Consider the following 16,696-nt stretch of genomic DNA (forward strand, 5'->3'; position numbering starts at 1 on the left):
CGAAGCATCATCATCATCATATATCCTTGTTAATTTGTCTGGAGGGTTGATTTTTTGGTCAGGGATTCACGTTCATAAATCATTATAATGCATTTTGTTTTGGACAAGTTGCTACGGTCAAGTGCTGTGGTCATCTCAATAATGTATTTATCATCTTCATTATGTGTGGGTAATAAATGGAAGGTGATAAAGGGCAAGACTAGGGAAGGTTAGATATGAATTATAAAAGATGATTAATATAAATATTTTTTTAGATGTTACATTTTTGTATTCTATATATGTGGTTCCTTTTTAATAAACAGATTTATTTGGCTTAATATGACTTTATTTTAGTGAAAAATTCAACAACGGCTGTGGAACAGCAAACCATAAACCGTAGAAAAATCAATAGAAAATCCAATTTATGGACAGTATTTTAAAATAAATGTTTGTGATGAAATATTTATTGATAAAACACCAAAAACAATTTAATTTGATAAAAAAGGGGCGCCCGTCTGCCAGCCCACAACCAAACAGAGCAATAAAATGCGGAAATTCACGTTTTCATGTATCAAACATTTTTCACTTTTATTTTTGGGGAATTGTGTGCTCAATTATTCATTAAAGTCGATGACTGTGCAGCGAAATCGGGGGGAGTGTCAGGGATTACGGATTCGGATTGGGATTGGGATTGCTCCCCGGACCAACGCGCCAATTACAAGTGCAAATAGAAATCTGCTGCCAGCCACAATACCAGCATCATTGGGCTGCCCGAAGTCCTGTATTATCCTGTATTCCTGCTCGATAATACAGTCGTTGCACCCTTCGACACAAATCACATTAATTTTGTTCGTGCTCATTACGGACGAGCTGCTCGGCTTGACTGGTGCGGAATCCGAGCCCGGACGCACATTCCACCTTCCACTTTCACCCTGCCCTTCTGATTCTGCCACTTTTTCCGAAAGGGGGCCAACCCCCTGGTTGCAGCTATGAATCCACCCCCTAATATCATTTTGCAATTTGCACTTGGCAAATAAAGGAGTGAATGCTGTGGCAGATAAAAACGATTCTCTCCTTTGTTCTAGCCCCGGGGCAACAAATGTTTCCCAGTCACAGCCAGCCAGCTCACAGCTGTCCAGGATAACACATCCCAAAGCGTTTACATTTCAATGGACAATGGCTTCGACTCGGGCTCCCCAGAAAAACGCATGCCACACATTGTTAAATAAATTATCGCCTACGCCATGGAGAGCCATCGATGAAATAGCTTCTAAGGGGTCTGCCTTTTATGATACTCTTCAAGAAAAAGTTATTGGATCATAAGGAATTTGGGTTTTAGGGAATTCCGAACGAATATTTTCTTGGTATATCTTGGTTCCTATTTAAACTATTCATTTTATCTACTTTTTATTGAATACATAAATAAAAATATATTATAAAATAAAACAAGGTAGTGAAGTAATTTTGTGTTTAGGTATGTTTACAAGCATGATCTCTTTATATAAGGACTCTTTGGTCAATAAATATGTCCCTTTTCAAAGTACAAATAGTTTTTGCAAATTGCACATATTTTCAAGGGATGAGATAACTCTTGTTTAGTATTAAATATGCATTCCTGATTTTTATTCTGCCTTAAGTTATTTTGAAAATTTTTTAATTTATAACTTTTAATACATTAAAAGTAATTGATACATAATATATTATATTGCCCATTTTGTGTGTCTGTAGTGCTCAAAAATAAATGTTAAAAGGTTTATTTGACTATTTCTGCGATTAAGAAATGGAATACTTTAGCGGATTATACAAATTGTAGGGTACAACAACAGTCGCCTAGGCACTATTTGAACTTGACACCCACAGCATGATTTGAAGACTGGTCCGATTTGGGTCCCTGCCTCTCAGATCACCCCCTTCTGCGACGCTAGTGGGCGGGCGTGGGTGGTGGTGATGCAGCCAAGGTTGTGGGTGCGCGTGGTTGCTTGTGGCTTGATTGACATGCCCCCGAACACACGGGAATCCTCCGTTCACTCCTTGAACACATCCTCGTGCACCCGATATGCTTTGTGACAAACAGCTGATTGCGTGTTCATCCTGTCTGATGTCCTGCATGTTCGTCTGGGGCATGATTTATGTTCACAATTGAATTTCTTGACTTCTTCTTGGGGGCCACACGTGGCCGGTGGAGTTGGCCAAAAGAAACGCAGCACAAATTAGCTCATTTTCCACTACACTTGCCTCACGTCCTCGTTAGCATCCAGCCAAAGGAGCTGCAGGTCATTGACACTCGACCAGCATCCCCCGAATCCTTGGAGCTCTCCGATTTGGTCTCGGGGGGGGCCATTGGGCAGCAGATGTTTGCATTTGCACTACTCAAGTTCAGAGTTCTAAAAAGGCACGGGTAAAAATGGAAATAAATTAGGAATATTACTTATTTTTAAAAATAATTTTTAGGTCCTACTTGCCTAACCTACTGATATTACTCTTAATCAGTATATCCTTCTGGTACCTTTTTATCAATAAATTTATTATATTTTGTATCCAATTTCTGGAAGTGTAGAAGGAGTGAGGAAACCACTCGTGTCACGTACTCCTGCCAGCTGATTGCCTCAAATTGTTTTCGCCCATTTTTTCGAACACATTTGACAGGCGTTTAGCTGTGACAGAAGGAAAGGGGGTGGTCATGTGTCAACGAAGGCTATGCCAGAAATTCTTTCTTTTCATTTAATCCCAAACTAATATGAGTCAAAGTTCCCTGGCGCAATATCTCCAAAGTCCCTTTAAGGTTGCCCCCTCCCTTGGCAGCTTCCTCTTCCCGGCTTAACATGAGTTTGGTTACATATTCTGTATTTTTTCTTATTTTTTGGGTTGCCTAGCAGTTTATCTGCTTGTTGACAGCTGCCCAAAGGGAATTAGTTATCAAAAGACGCATAAATCCATTTTTATTTTACAGAACACTCTGCTTAGTCTGGCTTCCATTTCTTTCCACTTACTGCAGTTGAATAAAATATGAGAGAAATTGAAACTCGAGACTCTATTTACTTGAACTGCTCTTTAAAGTCTAGACAAACTTTAAATTAGATAAAATATCTGATGGGAAATTCAAGTGAATTGGTCAGTTGGCTACTAAGTTTAAAAGGTCATCATTTTATGATCTCTAAAAATTAGGCCCAGATTTTCTCTCCACTTAACATAATTTTCTGCTTGGCTGGGAAAACGAAAAACATTCCTTACCTTTTTGCTCATTAGCACTTTGAGTGACATTAATATTAAGGCCACAGGAGAGTGAAGCAGAAAGTGCGTTCATCCGTTGCTGAGGCGACTTTTATGGCCTGCTTGTTAATGCAAATAGCATGCCAAGTATAATAAAATTATTTCCGCTATTGTTTAGCTTTGGTTATTGGCCCCATCCACAGGATTTCGCCGTTTTCATTGGCACGCGATGGGAAAACGCTCTTGATTTAACTGCCTCGAGATAAGTTCTGCGTCTTTGTTTGGCTTGCTTTCGGTCTTGGGCTATTTTGATTTTTGGCCTGGGCCAAAAGCAGGATAAACATAAATTGAGGCAAGCCGAGGAATTGGCAGCTGCCCGGGACACGGGCCAAAAGGCAGGACACGTGTTGGGATTCCGGTGGTACTGGTAGTGGCGGCGGCATGTAAAGCTATGCCACGGGTCGCCGACTCATCGAGACCCCAGGACCCGGGACCCGGGACCTGTGGCTACCCTTGTTTTGCCATGTCCCTGTATCGAGTATGTTTGCATTTTAAAATCCACCCTCGAATAAGCGTTTGCCAACTTCAATTTCAACCGCTGTCATTTGAAGCGAGTGCTGCTACTCGCAATATTCCCCACGGCTTTAGGTGGACAGTGGAATACGTTCTATTCTATTAAGTTTATTGATGTTTATTGAAATGGTATATATGATAATATATTATATCAAATGATTTTGAAAGTAGTCATTTGTAAAACCTTAAATTTTGTAGTCATCTTTAAGGTGCCTTGTTTTTTTGTTATAAGTTTTACATTTACAGATTACAAAGTTTTTTGTTTATTAATAAGAAATGTAAAACGTTAGGTATATAATAATAAATAATAAGTATTATACAATGGCAATTATATATTTTTTATTAATTCCTAAGAGTTTAAAGTTAAAATATGTTCAAGACGTAGTAATTGTAGCCTTCTTTTAGGTGCTATACTTGAAATAGCATCTAGCTTTATATGTTTAGGCATCAGGAAAACATAAGTTTAATGTAGAACAACAAATTAAATAAGGAAGTGAGCATTAAAATAATAAATAAATAAATTTTGGTTCCCAGAAGATTTAATGATTTCTTTGGTTTTTAAATTCTTAGTATTCATTCTTCATTATCAGTCTGGACCCACTGTCTAAAAGCCTGATACCTTGGCTCTCATGGGAATTGACAGCGCTTGTGTTTTTGTAACCCCATTTGGCCTTCATTTTTGCGCGCATTTTGATTTCGAATTTTCCCACTGCACATCCACATTCCTCTGGAAGGAGTCGGTTGGAGGAGCGGGCGGATAAGCCCACTTGTCCACCTGCCGATGGACAACGTCCAAACTTGGATTCGGATCGCTACATTCCTGATTTTTTACTTTTTTGCTGTACTATTTTGCCCGTCTGCCGAGTTTTTATAATTTTGTTCTTTCGGCAGATTGTTGCTTTTCTTCTCCATTTGCTCTTTTCCGCCCTTGGAAAAAATTCAATCAAAACACTACAAGCGTAAACAAGTGGGGTAACATTGGGCTCGCACTTTGGCATTCTCGTTCGTCAGCACTTCAATTTCAAGTGTTTTCCTTTCTATTTGAATTTCAGGCCATTTCTGACTTTTTTCGAAATGTAAACCCAAAAAAATGGGTTTGGAGTCTTGTGCTTTTATGGTTATTCTGCTTTATTATTGGCGTTGTTTGTACACCTGTTTAGATACTCTTTGAATAGTATTTTTAAGTTATTTGGTTAAGGATGAAAAATGAAAAAAATATATATATTATTTTCTTGATATATTTTTAGATACACTCCACAAATTCTACTCCTTTTATATTTTTCTCACCTGAAAGAGCATTATAACCTTCGTTAAGGAAGCTTACTAGCTGCTTTCTCTTGAATTAAAAATCGCAGATGGCCCCTTTGCTTCTTGCCAAGTTTAAACTGCCGACTTGGCAACTTTGCTCCTTGGCTCCACCCCAACTTCCCCACAGTTTCCCCAGAATTCCAATCTTCATCTGCCAGATATTTCCGAGTAGCAGCTTGATACACCTAACAGCCGTGCTAAGTCCTTGCCGGATTAGGCTAAACGCCCTCCCATTTCATAGCAAGTATGGTATTTGCACGCGCTTCTGCGGCCTGAATGTGCGCAAAGCTACAATTACTTGTCGACAAAAAAATTTTTGGATGGGTGGGATGTACACATAGAGGGTAGAATTCGTGTTATCTTTTGAATTTTCTTAAGGTTGTTTAACTTTCATCCATATTTCTTAGGCTGTTTAATCATTGACAGATGTTTTTGCTTCCCAAATTTCAAAATATATTTGTTTTTTGCTTAAAAAGCTGGTTTGTTTTTATTTTTCCAATGTATTTCAGGTTCCTTTTTCAATTCTATGGCTTTCTAGATTTTGTTTTTATTGCTGATTGTTTCACTTCTTTTGGGGATAACCATCAATTTTTATTGTTGTTACGGCCGCATTTCGTTTTCACTTGTTTGTTGGTTTTCGCATTTCTGGTTTTGTCTGGCTGGAGTCCTATTTATTGATTTTTGCTTGGATTTTCCAAAAGCGAAGGAATTCGTTTGAGTTTTTCTCTTTTTTTTGGCAATTCTTGCGGCAATAACTGTGGCTGACAAATGATCTGAACTTTGTCAGAAAGTTTTTTCCTGGCGGTTGTTCTGCTTGAAAGTTTATTTAATCTAATTAAATTGCTGCAGAGCAAACTGTAAACTTCATTAGGTTCTTTAATTCTTGTTGTTTTTCTTTGTCGTTTGTCAAATTTGCCGTCTGCAGCAGAAGACCAAGTTAATGTCCCTGAACGGCGGTAAAGGATAATGGGTGGCTCTGAAAATTGTCATAACTGCGGGAACATTTTGTAATTAACATCGCCGTCTGCTTTTCCTTAACCTGTTGGGCTCTCCCCAGTTACAACTGTTGCCTGTTTTCATTCTTTTCTTTAGTTTTCCAGGGCAACTAAAGTTATTGTGACTGCGATGCCAAGTTTTGTAACTTGTTGAAGAACCAAATGTGGCCAAAAATATAATGGAAATGTTGTGCTGTCTCAAAATTGTAGGGGGGATTAAGTGGTGGTGGAAAGTTTCTGGAGAGTATAGCTGTAAGACAGGAAGTGGGATTTTTCTGTTCATCCTTTTTGTATTATTTCATTTAAAAAGCAATCAAGAACTCAAACCTTTTTAACACCCCCTTTTTATTAACCTTCAAATACGGTAATCCGATTAACTGAAATTATAATTATATTTTATGATAACGTAATGGTTCGTTAAAAAAGCTTTTATGGGATTAATGTAAAATGTGCTTTAAGGATTTATGAAAATATAGAAAATTTTGCAAATACTTTTCTGTTCTGTATACCAGACCATATTTTAAAATTGAAATAGTACATTAATAAATGATAATATAACCTTAGTTACATCAGTTCTTAAAATATTTTAAGCACTTTAATATGCATAATTAAAATGTTATATTTTGTTTATCATATTTCTAAAGGTTAGTATGACCACAACTAGATTTCTTTGATCTTATTCAGCTAACTTACCAATGCAATTTCCGTATAGCTGGGCCCTGCAAGCCGCAGTGTTTTTAATTGAAACTTGTATCCTGGCAGCATTGTGTGTGTATGTAGTCCTCTATAAGTTAGCGCCTCTCCGGGGCCTCCTTTGCGCCGCCATGGGGCACATTCAACCCGTTCAACTTGTCCTGCCAGGGCTCTTTTTCACAACTTTGTCATAATTTGCAAGTGCTGCACTGCAAAACTGCTCCTGCTCCTGCTCCTGTTCCTGCTCCTCCGCACAAGTTGTTCTTATTAACTGCTCAGCCATTTTGAGTTCTGCAATAGGAGTTAATAGACCGTGAAGGGTCGGGGGGGGGGTGGCTACAGGCGGGCGGTCCTAGAAAGAGGACAACTTGACTGTGCAACTGCATATCCCTGCCGGTTAGGAGCCGTGTCCTGGCCGGTTGTCCTTTGACTCGGTGTCGCTGCATAATTTATGACTGCTTACCGGCTGCCTGGCACTCAAGCTGTTTTTTGTTAGCCAACACAACACAAGACAGGGCCTTAAATCAGTTGTGAATCGATTGATACACGGCCAGTCCGAGACGATGGCTTTAAAGGGCCCGGGGTCCATTGGGGCACTCCTCGGCTAACTCAATTATTGAACAATTTCATTTGGCCCTGCACTGCTTGACTTTGGGGGCCTGGTCTGGCTTCCTGTTGCTTCCGGCCATGGGAGTGTTTTCAGATTAACATGTCTTCAACACATTTGCGTACACCCCCCACAAATATCCGCACACACAGCATACATTTCTAATCCATAAGCAGCTAATAAATTTTGGTCATGCATCATGTGGAGAGTTGCTGGGCGGAGTCTCAGTTCCACATCCTGGCCAAACAGACCCCCGACTGGAGGGCAAACGTGGATGTTGTTCTGGGCATAATTAGTGAAATGACTGGAACCACCAAACCACTCCGCAGTTTATGATTAAAGTTGCCACGTTCCCTGGCCCGGCGAATAAAATGCATCATTAATTTTAAAGCACAGCCAAGGGAGCGCAGAAATATTATTTATGGTGGCTGCAACTTGATATATACTTTGGCAGCAAGTTTTTTGCATTCAGAAAGTAAAATATGTTAACGTTAATGGGAAAGAACGGCTATAAAATAAATAATATATATTGTAATGGAGGTGTGCGATAATGTGCTTATACAGGTTTAAAATCTTTAAAGAAAGTGTTTTATAAATGGAAGTACTACTGTGCGGCACATTAAAGTGTCTGTTGATGATTGTTTCATTTCTATTTTTGATCAACAAAAGTTTCCTATCTTACCCAATTCTGAATTTAATTTAACCAATTGTTTTGCGATTGAGGATACCAAACTTGTCAGTCAACAAGTTTCCCCCTCTTTGACTTTTATTAGGCCATAGAAAACGAAAGCTTAACATTCACTTTACGATATAATTTTCCATAGCTTGTATTTAACGTGAATTTATCCCGTCTACGCATAAAACTTAATGGGCATTACAAAATTACAGCTGTTGCCCGCCCTTTTGGCCCTGCCAAGGATATTACTTTGTTTATCGACCTTATTTTGTGTGTCAACATTTATGGCGGTAACAAAAGTCAATTAGCTTTGTAGCAACGATGCTGGTTTTTGAGGGAACTGATAAATTCAGTATCGCTAGTATGCTGACTAATTAGTTATTTGAAGCGTCTTAGACATGATGAATGTTGAATGCTTAAGCAGTTGAGTTGCATACGAAGGCAGTGACATTTCTGGCCAGGGGAATGAATTCACAAAGGTTGAGGAATTCTCTACAGCTTAGCGAAAAGTTTGCTCCTGGCAAACTTTGGCTTTATAGTTGCACGTACGTTGTACAAATAACTGAAAGATACATTTCGAAGGATTTAAATACATTTGCTCACAGCAAAGGTTCGAGCACTAGCTTGGAAAGTTGGATAAAAAAAATAAATTTGAATCTTATAAATGAGTGCCTAAGAAGTTTAAATTTGTTAGGGATAGAAACTGCCGGAAATATATTTTAGAAAAAATTACTTAAACTCCATTTTCGGAATTGAAATTTTAATCCTTTTTAAATATAAATTAGTAACAATTTATGCCTTAATTAATTATTGTCCCCTTTTTTTACATTGTTTTTTAATGTTTGTTTAAAGAACCCGTAATTCCTGTGCCAAAAATCAATATCCCCAGCATCGCTTAGCCCCATAACCGCTCCTAATTGCTTGAATCCAACTGTGTTCCAATGTCTTCCCAAAGTACATATTTGAGTGTGCGTGCTATTTGTTTCTGGCAGTGCCTTTGGGCCATCGCTCGATTCTTTGTGCGTTTTCGGCTTATAAATTTAGTCAAAGCACGTAGCGTAAACTTGGCAATAAATCCGTAAGCCCAACCGTCCATGGACCACCCCATCTAATGTGTATATATTCCTGACTTACACGCATCCCGCTGTGGAACACGTGGCGTATTAACAATATCGACATGAGTAAACAAATGCCCAAGGGGGATCAAGGGGGGAGGATGAGAAGGTCTTTAGATTGCTTCAAGTAATTTACACTTTTCCAACTTTTACAAACTTTGCAGGAAAGAAATGGAAACACCCCCCGCAAAAAAGAGGCAAAAAAGTGGAACGACAACAGAAATTAACACAAATGCCTCATAAACTGGCATATCTTGATGAACAGGAAAGGGACTCGCAACGGGAACCGGAAGCGCCACCCACCAGCCCAAGGACACGTGTTAAGTAGGCCTATCCATAGTCATTATCAGTGAGCTGTGAGCAAACATGCCGAACCTCCATCACGTCGACTACAATCGAAAGTATTCCGCCACGGAAACGATTCAGGTAAGCTTCTCCAATTCCTTGAGCATTCAAGCCGAATCGCCTGCTGGCGGGCACTAAAAAGTACAACTTAAGTGCGATAATTAAAAATGAAACGAACAATTTACGACCTGAGGATTCTGGCACGCGACCAAGGCTGTGGGAGTTACCGACTTCTAAGCTATACTGGCGATTTTTCACACCCAAGACCCCGGGGTCAGGGGGTCAGGATATCCACCGAACGGCGCACCTTAAGCTTGACTTGCTCCTCGACTTGATTGATGTGGACCGACGTTCTGTTGTTTGAGCAGAGCTCAACAAATTAATTGAAGAGTTTTCGTGCTTTTTTCGGCAATGCTAACCTGGGAGCAACCCCCAGACACGCCTACTGTCCCGCTAATTGCTGTCATAAATTCTGAACTCAACTCGCTGGGTAACATTCTTTCGGCAAATTGTTATACTCTATCGCCGGGGAGAATGGTATAGGGGTGGTAGATGTGCTATTACCAAAGGGTTGTCTCCGGAAAGCGGGTAGATTGAGCAATTAGAGGAAGAAATGGCGTAATGGAAAGTGCTCTGGAGGGAATCAAACATTCCTTAACTTTTTTTATTGTATGTTAAGATAAGAATATCTTAATTATGTGTCGGTTTAAAAGAAATGCTACGTTATAACTTTTATAACCGATTCAAAAAATCTAATCATTACATAATCATTTACATAACTATTAAAAATATTTACAAAAATACCTTAATCTAAATTGTTTAAATAATTAGTTTTTTTGTTTTAAATTGATATATCACCGATATTTTGTCTTAAGAATATAAGTTTTTTTTTTAAATGGTTTTTATTTTTACTACTTTTACATCTGTTAATTAAAATGTGAGAACCTAAATTGTAACTTATTTATATAATAAATATTTTAAAAATAGTTTCATCACCAATATTTTCTCTAAAGAGTATATTTTCTTCGATAAAATTAGCATAGTGTTACTGTACAGCTCCCATTTGTTTTGGTTTGCATGTTGTCTCAGCTTTGGCTCTTCCCGAGACCACTTTCCCCCGACTTTCCCCGCACTTTCTCCCCTGTCCCCCAGCGGGGAAAATCGCAAAAAACAACGTCGGGAAAGTCTGCACAGTGCTGGCTGCTGTTGCTTTTTATTCCTGAGCTGCCTTCGTTTTGTTTTGCCTTCATAGAGAGTTTCCGGATTCCTTTGGTCCTGGGTTAAAACGAGATGGACATACAGGGGGACCAAGGGAAAGGGAAACTCCGTCTCTGAAACTTGATTAAGTAGTTTCCGCGTGCTTTTATTTGCACAATAAAAACATAACGTTTTTTTTTTGTTTCGCTAGAGTTGCTCCTCTAGTATTAAAGTCGGGTGAAAGAGAGCGCTAGAGCAAAATGTGTGAAGTGGACTTTTCCGGGGGAATTGCATCCCTCTTTTCACTCCCGAGTCCGGACGTGCTGGCTGTTGCTATTTAAGCCGCTATTTTTATGGCTTTCGCGTTGGAACGATAACGTTATGACTCCATCTCCATTGTGACAACTCGCGAACGTGGTTTAGCTAAAATGTCTGCTCATATGGGATCACATGGATTGCTGGTTTCTCACCACTCAGGGGATAAGCAGCTCAAATTAGATACAAACTATGGTAGAGAGACGATTATGTAGATAATATTCTGTGGCTTCAATCACATACAAATCCTAGGTACATAACTAGTCATAACTACATTTCAAACACAAAGATAGTTTTTCCAATAAATGTAGATTTTTTTCTATTAAGAGATTTAAGTATTTTATTCATAAAACTTCTGAAATATTCTGAAATTTTAGATATTTGTATTTTTAAATTTCCTAAAAAGAAATAACATTAAGGTTGAAATAAACAAAGTTTAAAAATGATTTTTAAATGTAAGGACTTCTATGGAAATGTAAGGAAGTGCAATTCCCTCAGCAAGAACTAAATTCTTTGCTATTTATGTCCCCGAACTGTCATTCATTTCCGCCTAAATACCATTAACAGCTTTTCGGCATTGCCTAATGCTCGAGTATCTGAACGGTCTGCGATGCTAACGCAAATAGCGGCCATATGCCATTCTATACACCCGCAGACGACGCGGCCCATTAAAAATGATTGCAGAAATGCCTTAGCACACCCGCCCACGAAAGTAATTTCACTTTTCGCCGCATATGCTGCCCGCTTGGAACATGCCTTTTTTGGCCAGTTTTTCCTTTTTTTGGCAAAACAAACAGCATAAATATGGATTTCTCATTAAAATGCCAAAGTTATGCCGGCACGTAGATGGAAATGCTGCGAGTCCTTCGAGTCCTGCGAGAGCGGCGCCTGCGCCCTCCATTTGTTTTGCTCGCCCCCAATGTCAATGTCGCGCTCTCTTAGCCAGCTTTATGCTCTCTTTTTGGCCAAGTCACGTGCTGCCATTGAAGGAATTTCTTGAATTTCACTGCCGGCTGGATCGTAAAGGAGAGCAGCCGGAATGGATGAACGAAGGGGGCACTTCTCTTAACACTCAGCCGCCAGGACGCCAGGACAATGTGACGCATTTGTCATGAAACGGATTTCCGGTATTGTCGTCGCTGTCTCTGCCACCCCACTGGAACCCCAGGACACACTCCCATCCGCACTTGGCTTTCCCTAGGAAAACTTGTTCAATTTTTTATGACAAAGCCGTGGCGGGGCGAAGAACGAGGGAAAGTCGCTAAGAAAAAGGAAAAAAGTTTGTCATGCCCGTCCGCAAAAGTGGCTATTTAGCATTTTAGAGTAGGCGAACATGACCTCAAGGAACCTTGTGTCCTTATTCGCCCCCACCGTCCTTGGGGCTCGGGCCTCTGAATCTTTCATTAATTGTATTTAGAATGCGGCGTCGAGGACAAGAACAAATGGAAATTTAAATGAACGAAATTCTGCAATAAATACTGGTAATGGGTAAATTTTTGAGGCTTAAGTGTTGGTAAAAATGTTTTTGAACTTGTTTAAGAAATAGAGTGTTTGATTTAAAAATCTAAATATTAGATTTAAAGGCAAATCCTTTAACAATGGGTTACAAAATAAAAGAATATCTAAGCCAATTTATTACTTAAATACCTTATAAGATATATTGAAATATATTATAAAATAGGTCAGAGACCAGAATATCCCTATTCCCTGTTAAGGCATGTATAGTCGATAGGAAAACCCACCCTTAAATGCATTTCTCATTGTTTTCAAGACAGTAGGTAACGACTACCGTTCAGGTAGGAAGTCCTTAAAAAGTATGCAACATTTCCCCCTTCCACATTGCACCCGGACCTCGCTAATAATTCACAACTAGTTCTCGTTTATTTTGAGCCCAATAGGTTCCGATTCGGGGTTGAAAGTTATCTTTGCGCAGAGGCGATATCGTAACCAATGAAGTTCTACTGAGGTGCGATTATTGCTAGTTGAAAACTTTAACCAATACCCCGCCATGGGGACGTGAAAAACCGTCCACTACGGCAATTTTTGGGAGCCCGAGAGGGCCATTAAGAATACATTATAACATTGGGTTATTAACTCATAAGTACCTTACATTCCTTAGGATGGCTGAGCTCAGCATCTTTAAAATGTTGTAACACTAAACGATAGAGGGCTAAATCTTGATGAGTCATAATCACTTAAATGACCTGACTCTATAACTAAGATACTTGGGATGGCACTATGTCGGTTTAAAAAGGATTTGAAACCACACTAATGGCAAATCATTGTGTGAAACTAGTTTGCCCAAACCATTAATTTGAGCCATTCGAATCAAGGAAAACCTAACACCCAAACAAGCAAAAAGGGCTTAAGGACCATCAAGCAAATTAAACTTAATGTTAACTCCCATTTAGCCCACTCCAGCCAAATTACATAACCATCCTGTGCATACAAAATGCCTGTTGGTGTGTGAATGCGGGAAAATTCCCCGAACGTTCCTGACCGAAAATTACTGTCGCAATTTATGTTTATGTGACTGGAAACTTTTCCTCTGGCTAGATTTTTGTGTTTTTATAGTTCAAGTTCGACAGGGGGAGAAAACCAGATAAACGGAAACCTTTAACTTGCATGTAAATTTACTACTTGGTTAGTTTTGGCTTTTGAAAAACTTTAGCCGAGCCTTTTTCGGTTTTTCCTTCGGCATAAAAAATAAAGCCAATTTAGAGACAGCCACAAAAAAGGAATGACCCCTCACAAAGTTCAGATTTTGCGATGCGTAACGTCGGTTTAACTCTAGAGACTGACTTGGATGGCTTGGCTTCCCTTTTATGAACTAAACAAATGTAATTCCGAAGCGACCCGTGGCCCCAAACATATTTCATTTTTTACGCTTAGCCTACTTTTTGTCAATGCCAAGCATGTAGCACTGATTTGGATTGTTGGCCTTTTCTTGGATCGCCTCAATTTATGCGTTATTTATGCAAAACAAGCCCCGCATTGATGAAGATGCCTTTCTCGAATGTGGCAAAGGCCCTGGAGCTTGAGCCTTGGGAAAAGCCAAGAAGAGATAAAATAATTCAATTAAAATTTATGGGGATGGCAAAAATGAAGGTGCGGCGAAGGCATCGCTCTATATATATTTATATTTAGGGTTTTCTCTTTGCCAATTTTTTAAACTTTATACCTTCCCATTTCACCTCAAGTTAGCGATTTATCACAAATTGGCCCGGTAGCATAAGCTACTAGGCACATTAAAAAATTCAGCTTAGACTCATTAGAGTGTCCCTCTCCACGGAAATCTTTAGTAAAAGGCGAAAGATTTATTCGACAATTGAAGAGAAACCAGAGTGAATTTACAGTGTAAAATACTCTGCCTCTGGTTCCAGGGTGGGCTAGAACTACTTGGGAATTATAAAACTAACTGTTAGGGAATGCAACGAGAGGCGTTAAGGGATGGTGTCACTTATATATGCCTATACGCGAAACTCTTAGAGTAAAAGGGCATACTAGATTCGTCGGAAAGCGTGTAACAAGTTCCTAATCAGGATCACTAGCCGAGTCGATCTATACATGTCAGTCTGTGTGTCCGTCCGTATGAACGCTGAGATCTCGGAAACTACAAGTGCTAGAAGATTTAGACTTGAAATGCAGATTCCTGGACTTGCATCGCAAGTTTGTTTTAGTGGGGTGCCACGCGCACTTTAACTCCCACAACCACCCAAAAAACATCTTTCTGCCGCCCACATAACATATAGTGAAATAGCGGGTAGGATGCGCTTTACAATATCGCTTTGCTGCTTTATATCTACATCCCTTAAGCTGAGTAAGGGGTATCTGATAGTCAAGGCACAAGACTATAGCATTATTACTTTTTTAATATTAATTGTTTTCAAAACATTTTGTTTATTAGTATTATATGCTTTATGTGTGTTTTCTGGCAAATGGCTTAGTTGACTTATAGATAAATTAAACATCGTCTTGATGCTTCTTTGGACGTTTGTATTGACATAATTTTTTGGATATGTCTTTCACAAGTGAAGATTTCGTGGAAAGTGCCAGACATAGTAGTTTTTGTAAATACTTTCGAATATTCTTACTGTATAACAAAATTATAATTACCACAGAGTTCAGAAATTATCCCCAAAAGTATATAATAGTATTTTTAAAATTTTTGAATGCAGTAATTCTCAACTGGTTCTAGCTACATTTGAGTGAACCCCCAAATTTTGCTTGATGTAGTTATCGCTTCTCGGCCTTATGGCTAAGATCAAAGTGTAGTATCTGTTCTTATCAGCTTAACATCTGATAGTTCCTCCATTGGAGGACAACAAATGTTAAACTGATTTTTGGAATCAGACGGAGTGCTAGGGGCTTGCTCCACATCTGTCGCGGGTTGGCCCGGTATTGCAGTACCGCCGGGATTTCGGCCCAACTGAGTCATAAATATTAAATTGTCTATAAAACACATTGAGACTCTAGCTAGGATGAAACCTTTTTAAATGGTCGCGCAAGTTGGACGTATTGCCGCTTGTTTTATATTCCTTGCCACAGTCAAGGCATTTGGCAAGTTTTTGGTCGTCGGACTTTTTAAAATATTTCCAAACATGCGAAATCTTACTCCTTTTTGAGTTACTCTGCTTGTTGGGTAAGAAATCCTTTTCGGAGTCTGTGCTGGTGCAATCGCAGTCTTGCTTTTCTGGACTTGGCGCAGTAGGCGTGGCGGACCTCCGACGTGTACCTTAAATTCACCACTTTATTCCTCAAAATACTTATGTAGAATACATTAAACATACCTTTTTTTAAAAAGCGATCCATATTTATTGGTTCCTTTTTAGTTTTCGTCAATTTTCCACAAAAATTTCAAATTTGTACACAAGCGAATGCTGAAATTATTTTAGCGATGTGAGACGCCAGCTATCGAAGGCACCATCGATACGGCCGGGATTTCGGCCCAACTGAGTCATAAATATTAAATTGTCTATAAAACACATTGAGGGTTGAGGTTTATCGTAGTTTTCTGCTGACATTGGAATCGGCGTGTTTTTCAATAGACCGCACCTTACCATTCAAATTCTGCCCAAAGCGAACTGCCTATTCTAAAACTTTGCAGATCTTATGTTATGAATATGCTACATCTACCATACAAAATGAGTAATCATTTTATATTTGAATATTTTGTTTATTATTTAAGTCGTCTAAACTGCTAAAGCCGACACCTTTCTTTTTGCTAGCCGGATCCGACAAATCTATCATATAAGACTTAATTGTTTACTTCTTAATATGATACAAAGAACGTCATATTTAAGCAAAATAGCAAAATAGAGCTTGCATTATGCATTAAAAATAAATACTTATTTGTTTAATTCGGAAAAGTGGCTCATAACTATGTTAGTTAAGGTTTTTTGTTTCTTAAATTGTCTTTCGTCTCGCTTATTTGCTGACTTGAAATATATTCTTAAGGCTCTTTCTCACAGCCACTTGGAAAATCTGTACAATGAGATCGTGTATACCGCTAGTCACATTGGTTTTGGCTTTACTATCCACATCCTTAGCCATTCGTGCAAACCGATGGCGGCAAAAGTGCGGCAGATGGAATCAGGCCTGTCATAGAAACAGTGCGGGGCAATGTGTAGACTCACGTGGAAATCGCTGTGGAAGTGCTCCAGGCGGTATCGATGTTTTTGTA

General features: G+C 39.1%; 1 protein-coding gene, 1 long non-coding RNA gene and 3 other non-coding genes across 6 annotated transcripts in view; 4 read left to right on the plus strand and 1 right to left on the minus strand.

Annotated features, from left to right (window-relative positions):
• The first annotated feature begins 9,471 nt into the window (after nt 1–9,471).
• The window catches only part of LOC108032523 (protein sickie), a 168,433-nt gene continuing 161,208 nt past the window's right edge, over nt 9,472–16,696 (plus strand). Inside the window, exon 1 of one of the 2 annotated variants that reach the window (XM_017106367.3) lies at nt 9,472–9,582. In XM_017106367.3, coding sequence (XP_016961856.1) covers nt 9,523–9,582 — 60 coding nt within the window. In that variant the 5' untranslated portion in view covers nt 9,472–9,522. The remainder of the gene's footprint in view (nt 9,583–16,696) is intronic. The other variant, XM_017106365.3, reaches the window with a different exon arrangement.
• LOC122818880 (U4 spliceosomal RNA) lies at nt 12,935–13,074 on the plus strand. Its single transcript, XR_006368364.1, has one exon. It is a non-coding gene; the product is annotated as a U4 spliceosomal RNA (small nuclear RNA).
• Nucleotides 14,245–14,361, minus strand: LOC122818887 (U5 spliceosomal RNA). The gene has a single exon (XR_006368371.1). It is a non-coding gene; the product is annotated as a U5 spliceosomal RNA (small nuclear RNA).
• Nucleotides 15,106–16,696, plus strand: part of LOC108032527 (uncharacterized) — a 2,066-nt gene continuing 475 nt past the window's right edge. The window contains exon 1 of the long non-coding RNA XR_001768621.3: nt 15,106–16,693. This is a non-coding gene — a long non-coding RNA (uncharacterized LOC108032527). The remainder of the gene's footprint in view (nt 16,694–16,696) is intronic.
• On the plus strand, nt 15,252–15,447 carry LOC122818878 (U2 spliceosomal RNA). Its single transcript, XR_006368362.1, has one exon. It is a non-coding gene; the product is annotated as a U2 spliceosomal RNA (small nuclear RNA).

Source organism: Drosophila biarmipes, chromosome 2L (assembly GCF_025231255.1).
Source record: "Drosophila biarmipes strain raj3 chromosome 2L, RU_DBia_V1.1, whole genome shotgun sequence".
NCBI classification, from domain to species: domain Eukaryota; kingdom Metazoa; phylum Arthropoda; class Insecta; order Diptera; family Drosophilidae; genus Drosophila; species Drosophila biarmipes.